General features: G+C 35.3%; 1 protein-coding gene across 1 annotated transcript in view; it reads right to left on the bottom strand.

Annotated features, from left to right (window-relative positions):
• Positions 1 to 7,043, bottom strand: part of LOC120423579 (fatty-acid amide hydrolase 2-B-like) — a 13,342-nt gene extending 6,299 nt beyond the window's left edge. The window contains exon 1 of the mRNA XM_052707911.1: positions 6,293 to 7,043. Within this exon, the coding sequence (XP_052563871.1) occupies positions 6,293 to 6,466 (174 nt within the window). The 5' untranslated portion in view covers positions 6,467 to 7,043. The remainder of the gene's footprint in view (positions 1 to 6,292) is intronic.
• Positions 7,044 to 8,809: the final 1,766 nt, after the last annotated feature.

Genomic DNA, 8,809 nt, shown 5'->3' with positions numbered 1-8,809 from the left:
TTCTAAGTCTCTGAGTTCTCTGAGATTTCGGTCATTCGATTTTTTTTTGTATTTTTTAATCCGCCTGAAACTTTTTTGGTGCCTTCGGTATGCCCAAAGAAGCCATTTTGCATCATTAGTTTGTCCATTTAATTTTCCATACAAATTTGGCAGCTGTCCATACAAAAATGATATGTGAAAATTCAAAAATCTGTATCTTTTGAAGGAATTTTTTGATCGATTTGGTGTCTTCGGCAAAGTTGTAGGTATGGATATGGACTACACTGAAAAAAATGATACACGGTAAAAAAAAATTTGGTGATTTTCAATTTAACTTTTTGTCACTAAAACTTGATTTGCAAAAAAACACTATTTTTAATTTTTTTTATTTTTTGATATGTTTTAGAGGACATAAAATGCCAACTTTTCAGAAATTTCCAGAATGGGCAAAAAATCTTTGACCGAGTTATGATTTTTTGAATCAATACTGATTTTTTCAAAAAATCGAAATATTGGTCGCAAAAATTTTTCAACTTCATTTTTCGATGTAAAATCGAATTTGCAATCAAAAAGTACTTTAGTGAATTTTTGATAAAGTGCACCGTTTTCAAGTTATAACCATTTTTAGGTAACTTTTGGGCGTAATATTGAATGTTTGGCCCGTTTAAAATGTTAGTCTTGATTTTAAATTTTTGAAAATATTTTTTTCAAAAAGATCGAAAAATTTTACGAATGTTTCATGCTTTGACATTGTAAATCGGACCAATAGTTGCTGAGATATCGACATTTGAAAATGGTGGGTTGTTTGGGTGAGACTTAGAAAACATCAATTTTCCTGTTTTTTAACCTTTGCATGGCAATATCTCAGCAACTATGGGTCGTATCAACAAAGTTCAATAAAGCAAAATATAGAGAATTTTCTCAGCTTTTCAAAAATATTTTTTTCAAAGGTGGGCAAACATGGGCACTAATTTAAAAAAATGAAAAACTGCGACTATTTTCAAAAAAGTTACCTAAAAATGGTTATAACTTGAAAACGGTGCTTTTTATCAAAAATTCACTAAAGTACTTTTTGATTGCAAATTCGATTTTACATCGAAAAATGAAGTTGAATTTTTTTTGGGACCAATATTTCGATTTTTTTTAAAAATCAGTATTGATTCAAAAAATCATAACTCGGTCAAAGATTTTTTGCCCATTCTGGAAATTTCTGAAAAGTTGGCAGTTTATGTCCTCTAAAACATATAAAAAAAAAAATAATAAAAATAGTGTTTTTTTTGCAAATCTGGAGTTTTTTTTTGAAAAGGTCCTATAAACAAAATTTCAATTTTTTGCTTTTTGGGTGTTTTAGGCCTTGAGTCAGGAGTATTCAAAAACACCCAAAAAGCAAAAAATGAAAATTTTGTTTATAGGACCTTTTCAAAAAAAACTCCAGAAATCAAGTTTTAGTGACAAAAAGTTAAATTAAAAATCACCAATTTTTTTTACCGTGTATCATTTTTTTTCAGTGTAGTCCATATCCATACCTACAACTTTGCCGAAGACACCAAATTGATCAAAAAATTCCTTCAAAAGATACAGATTTTTGAATTTTCACATATCATTTTTGTATGGACAGCTGCCAAATTTGTATGGAAAATTATATGAACGAACTAATGATGCAAAATGGCTTCTTTGGGCATACCGAAGGCACCAAAAAAGTTTCAGCCGGATTAAAAAATACAAAAATTAAAATTAAAGAAAAAAGACCGATTCAGTAGAGAACTGCTCATTTACATCATGTTTAGCATGTTTGGGCTGATTTAAATTATTTTGATTTTTTACAATCAATAATTTTTATAAAGTGTTATTTTTCGTAACTTCTAAGATATTTTGAAAAATAATGATTGCAAAACAACTGGAGGCGTTATACACCTGGCCTTTAAAAAAATCGATTCAAATGTTAAAACCATGACCCGTCATTTTTTTTAATTTATATTTACTATAGGGGAAAGTGGGGCTAGTGTAACAAGCTAAGAATATGTTTGTTGAAACCCATTAAAAACGTTAATAAATCAGTCGGATTTTTTGATAATCATCTTATTCCAGGTCTTGACTAAGACTTTAATAGAACAAGTTTCTAAAAAATCCTGTTTTGTACTGTAAAAAAAATATTTTAAAATTATTGATTTCCCGTACGTTCTACTCAACTAGTGGGGCAAGACCTACCTTAACAGTCATTGCTTAACCATCTAGAACCTTAAGAAATGTAGGGCCGATGCAGGCCTGATAGTTGAAGCGACCTGTCCCAGCCTCAACCCTACGTTTCTTACTGGGAAGTAAGTAAAATGTTACGTCACTCGTGCCAAGTACCGAAGTTAAAGCGATACAGCCGTAACTTCTGCTATTGTTAGACTTCCATGAATGCGACCACCACGAGGCGTGACCTACGCATAATTAACAACTCATTTTACTATCAGTATACACTAAACCTCCGGTGATTTGACACTTTTTAGTTAGAATCCCGTTGGTTTGACACAGGCAACCTAAAAAGTTACGAACTGTCAGTGTGAGCCACGACCATTTGTTTTTGTTTTTGCTTCAAATGACAAACTATACTCTCATCGCCAAACTGTGTGTGTGTGTGTCCATGGCGCATTGGCATGGCCTGCTACTGTTTTGGCTAGCTGGATATGGAGAGTAATGACACGTGCGATGACCCTCCATGACGCTTTAGACTGATTGAAAACATTTGAATCGAATGTACGTGCCTTTAATTTTTACTGCGTGACTAACGTTTGAATGACAAACTGCACATTTGAATGGCGTGCACCAAAATAATCGAAGATACGTTATATAATTAAGTTTTAGAATTTGTTTAAGACTGACAAAATGGCATCTGAAAGCACTGTCGAATCATCGGGGTGGTACTGGTTGTAAATAAACCGATTGTCTCAAGTAGACAAATTAATCCCACTAGTCCACGATGACCGGTTATACTTGGAATATCAACACTGAAATGATCACAGATAGTGGAGACGCGTGATATTCCACTATTACTCATCGCAGCCAGCCTACTGCGATTCAAAGAAGACGCCACCTCGCAGAAGAACGGAAAAGAACGTTCGTCACGTGCTGCTGCTTTTGTTGCAAATGAGATCGAAAGTGAGTCGAAAGCCAGTCTAGGAGAACCAAATCTTCCGATACTGGTTTGCTCGCGTGGGATTCTACCGGTACAAAAACTTCCAGAAGATAAACAAACCGTCATTCCGGCATGTCTCATATAGCTGTGACCGGCTTGTGTTGCTTTTTTTCTCGATCCTAGAGATAATAGTGTGAATTGCTTGCAAGCAATATGGTAATCAAAAGAGCTATTTAATTCGCATTTTTTGCAAGCTCCTCTTGGTGCTGCTAACATCTTTTATAACTTCTAGAAAGAGATTCTACCCACCGAATTTACTTAGAATTTTAGCACTTTTCGGTCATGTAAGAACTTGGCTGATGTCACTTACATCTTTGTGTACGATAAAAGCACACGTTGCGTTTTTATAATAACACGCTGTGAAGTGTTTACGACTAATTAGCAAGCATCGCCACCTTTGATTCCCTGCCAAACTTGTCGTCACTCATCTTCAATCCTTTATATCGTCGAAAGTGATTTGTCACTTTGAAAAACGTTTACATACCTGGTTGAGAATAAGTCGTAAAATACCTATATGATAGGTAAATGTGCGCAGTGAATTGTAAATTTTACTGCAGCTTTCGAGAAGCAGCCTCCTTGGGAAAAAGGGTGTCAAGTTAACCGGTGAGAACATTAATCTCTTTGACATACTTGCATGGTTCTTTTTTGTATTTATGTAACCATGTGATTGTAGGGAATTAGAATAATTACTTGCATGAATAAATAACTGCATTTTCCAATGTCTAAAATCGATAAAAACTTTTATTATTATTATATTATTTGGCTATATTTTTTGCAAGCTGTTGAATGGACTACTGGTTGCCAAGGTACAAAATCTAGAGGCTTAAATTTTGTGGAAAACGAGTTTTTCTCAGTGTCACCAAATTAGGCCTAATTTTTCAACTTGCAGTGTTTACGTAAACTGAATCATCAATAAAATTATTTTAGGATCTCACGAAAATAAAACAAAAGGCTTAAACAAATTGTATAAAATAATAACCATTTTTAAATACAGTCCAGACTCGATTATCCGAAGAATTTTTTTTTCGGTTGTTGAGCTTAAGTGTGACCCCTGAAGTACTCTAAAGGAGCAATTTTAAAAACTTCATCATCCCGGTACGAGAATCGAACTCACGACCTCTGGATTGGAAACCCAGCACGCCGCTAGTCGAAACCCATCCCCTATCGGTCAGTATTCCCAGTGAGCATATTTACTCTTTTAAGGGATCTGACTTTGCCGAGCCAGACAGGAATCGAACCCATCACCTTCCGCTTACAAGGCGAAACCCGTAACCTCACGGCCACGGAAGCTCGGCTAAAAAATTCTCTGAGATTTCGGTCATACGATTTTTTTGTATTTTTTAATCCGACTGAAACTTTTTTGGTGCCTTCGGTATGCCCAAAGAAGCCATTTTGCATCATTAGTTTGTCCATAGAATTTTCCATACAAATTTTGCAGCTGTCCATACAAAAATGATATGTGAAAATTCAAAAATCTGTATCATTTGAAGGAATTTTTTGATCGATTTGGTGTCTTGGGCAAAGTTGTAGGTATGGATATGATCTACACTGAAAAAAATGATACACGGAATTTTTTTTTGGTGATTTCACTTTTTGTCACTTAAACTTGATTTGCAAAAAAACACTATTTTTTTCTGATATGTTTTAGAGGACAAAAAATGCCAACTTTTCAAAAATTTCCAGAATGGACAAAAAATCTTTGACCGAGTTACGATTTTTTGAATCAATACAATTTTTATTCAAAAAATCGAAATATTGGTCTCAAAAATACTTCATTTTTCGATGTAAAATTGAATTTGCAATCAAAAAGTACTTTAGTGAAATTTTGATAAGATGCACTGTTTTCAAGTTAAAGCCATTTTCAGGTAACTTTTTTGAAAATAGTAGCAGTTATTAATTTTTTTAAATTAGTGCCCATGTTTGACCATTCCGGAAAACAAAATTTTTTAAAAGCTGAGAAAATTCTCTATATTTTGCTTTTTTGAACTTTGTTGATACGACCCTTAGTTGCTGAGATATTGCGTGAAATTTTCCGAGCTTTTCGAAAACAATATTTAAAAAAAAATAAATCAAGACTAATATTTTAAAAAGAATAAACATTCAATATTACGCCCTATTATAATGTTAGTCTTGATTTAAAAAAAATGAAAATATTGTTTTCGAAAAGATCGGAAAATTTCAAGAATGTTTCATATTTTAACATTGTAAATCGGACCATTAGTTGCTGAGATATCGACATTAGAAAATTGTGGGTTGTTTGGGTGAGACTTAGAAAACAATATCTCAGCAACTAAGGGTCGTATTAACAAATGTCAGAAAAGCAAAATATAGAGAATTTTCTCAGCTGTTCAAAAATATTTTTTTCCAGAATGGTCAAACATGGGCAATAATTAAAAAAAATAATAACTGCTACTATTTACAAAAAGTTATCTAAAAATGGCTATAACTTGAAAACAGTGCACTTTATCAAAATTTCACTCAAGTACTTTTTGATTGCAAATTCGATTTCACATCGAAAAATTAAGTTGAAAAATTTTTGCGACCAATATTTCGATTTTTTGAAAAAAATTGCATTGATTCAAAAAATCATAACTCGGTCAAAGATTTTTTGCCCATTCTGGAAATTTCTGAAAAGTTGGCATTTGATGTCCTTTAAAACATATCAGAAAATTAAAAAAAAAAACAAAAAAAAACTTGGCCGAAGACACCAAATCGATTAGAAAATTCCTTCAAGAGATACAGATTTTTGAATTTTTCATGTATCATTTTTGTATGGACACCTGCCAAATTTGTATGGAAAATTATATGAACGAACTAATGATGCAAAATGGCTTCTTTGGGCATACCAAAGGCACCAAAAAAGTTTCAGCAGGATTAAAAAATACAAATATCAAAATTAAATAAAAAAGACCGATTCCGTAGAGAACTGCTCGAAGCGATTTATTTTTTTTTAAATCCGAGATGGCGGCCAAAATGGCGTTGATAGTATATTGAAAAAATATGTTTTCAATTTAACAGGCATTCATTGAATTCCCTTACAAATCTTCGGATAATCAAACTTCGGATAATCGAAACTTCGGACAGTCGAGGCTTCGAATAATCGAGTCTGGATACAAAATAACCCTTTCCTACCTCCTTATTCCGGATGCGCTCGGCCAGATCGACCGCCGGCACCTGGAGCATCTCGTTCCGGATCTCCGGGAAGGGCGTCCGCCGCTTCGACCCGCCCACAAACTTGACCAGCGGCAGCAGCAGCACGTTCAGCACCCGCAACAGTATCCCGACGATCCGCAACGGAATATTCATCCTTCCTTGCTCAGCTCTAGCTTCCTAGCTCAACCGACTAACAACACAGACTGAGGGGGTGTTCTAATGCTGCGTTACACACAGAACTGTTCTGTAACTTTGTAGTGTGGTTTGTCTAGTCACTAATCCTGTTTGGGCTTCCTTTTTTCGCGTGCTAAACCTCGCGCTCTTGCTCGTTTCAAGCTGAGATTTGAGGAAAAACAACGCCGAACTCCACACAAGCAAACACACTCGCGAACGCGATTCTCGCACGAATCAATCAAAGGTTGACTTGACCAATTAGTAGATGATCTGGCGCTGACTTAGGCCATTCGCTCGCAATCAGCTCTAATCACAGACCTGGACTCGCGTTTTTGCAGGTTTTGCCACGCGATTTCCTCTTCTTGATTCTTGAACCTAGTCTCGATGGTCTACCTCACGCAATTTTCCGCGACCTCTAATCTCTCGAGCTGAGATTACTTTAAGCGAAACTTGCGCGCGAATCAAAAGTTCCAGCTTCTACTAGTACACGCGGCCCCGATTGCGCTCTGAACTTCCGAGCTGTTCGCCGTCCAACAACACACTGAAGCAGGAAGCGATTCGTTCGAGGAGGTTCTGACGACTGACGACTGACGGCGGTGGTTATCGGCGTCGCGACGACACTCAGGTGTACTGGAGTTCACCGCTGCCGGCGACGAAGATTGCGCCGCGCAAATGAACGCATGAAGTACTATGGTGTTGAACCAGATTGAGTGTACCTCGTAGAGATGTTGGTTAGTTGGTTGGTTGGTGGCGTACTAAGAGGCTAGAGGTAATATAAGTGAGGAGCGGAAACCGTTGCGCGTTCAATTAGATAACTAGAAGCAAATGAAGTGTTGAGAAGTAGAATGAGGTGGAGGTGAGTCTGCTGGTCAACTGGTCGTTCTCCTCAATCATAGTTATAGCGATATAGTTTGTGCCGGTAAGGTGTTTGAGATGGTTGATAGTGCTAGTATGGGCTCTTTGGCACGTGGGGTTAAACTTGCCATTTCGTGAGAAGTTGAATTTATAAGATAGGATTTTATGCTAAGGCCTGCCCAACCTTTTTGGCTCAATTTTCACATTTTTGATCGTCAAAATTATAATTGTTCATTTTTTCATGGTTTATTTGATTGAATCGGTTCTCAGATGACCAGTGAAAAAATATTTTTGCAAGTAATTTTTATCTACATTTTACGTCAAAAACTCAATTTTTCACTTAAAACTTTTATAAAAACCACTTGCAAAAATATGTGTTGTGGATTTGCTGGAATGGTAACTGAATTTACAAAAAATGGAATCTCGTTTATGGAATTTCCGATTGTTTTTGTTTGTCTTCGCCAAAAATAAAACTTTTATCTTTCGGAAAAAAATGGCACGTTGGAAGGTTAAGAATTTATTTTTTTAATTCAATTTTATTAAATCGTTCGTATGTCCGCAACCAAAGGAGCATTCATCATGATCGGTGAATTTTTTGGGAAATTTTATGATCTTCAGAAAAATTATATTCAGGTATAGTGTGAAATTGTGACCATTTTAAATAAAATTAAAAAATACGAACGTTTTTTTGCCAAGCGGTGCCCATCAGGCCGCTGCAAATATTTTTCAAAGTTTATGTTAATTTAAGTTTGACTATACAAATGGTGCTATAATTATTCAACGAAAGTAAACAGTTTGTCAATAGAAGCCGTTATAAATCTCCCCCTTCCCCCTTCAAAATCGACGTTCCGAAAAATCAGGGGGAAAATATTATTTTCAAAAACTTCAAAATTTTAAGGGTAATTCTCTACCAACTCACACGAAATCGGGAAAAGTTGCCCCGACCCCTCTTCGATTTGCGCGAAATTTTGTCCTAAAGGGTAACTTTTGTCCCTGATCACGAATCCGAGGTCCGTTTTTTGATATTTCCTGACGGAGGGGAGGTACGACCCCTTTCATTTTTGAACATGTGAAAAAGAGGTGTTTTTCAATAATTTGCAGCCTGAAACGGTGATGAGATAGAAATTTGGTGTCAAAGGGACTTTTATGTAAAATTAAACGCCCGATTTGATAGCGTACTCAGGATTCCGAAAAAACGTATTTTTCATAGAAAAAAAAAAACACAAAAAAGTTTTAAAAACTCTGCCATTTTCCGTTACTCAACTGTAAAAAAAATTGGAACATGTCATTTTATGGGAAATTTAATGTACTTTTCGAATCTACATTGACCCAGAAGGGTCATTTTTTCATTTAGAACATTTTTTTTCATTTTTAAATGTCGTGTTTTTCTGTAACTTTGCAGGGTTATTATTTAGAGTGTAACAATGTACTACAAAGTTGTAGAGCAGACTATTACAAAAAATTTGG

Source organism: Culex pipiens, chromosome 1 (genome assembly GCF_016801865.2).
Source record: "Culex pipiens pallens isolate TS chromosome 1, TS_CPP_V2, whole genome shotgun sequence".
NCBI lineage: Eukaryota > Metazoa > Arthropoda > Insecta > Diptera > Culicidae > Culex > Culex pipiens.
The sequence above is the reverse complement of the archived record's forward strand: the minus strand, read 5'-3'. Positions and strand labels throughout refer to the sequence as shown.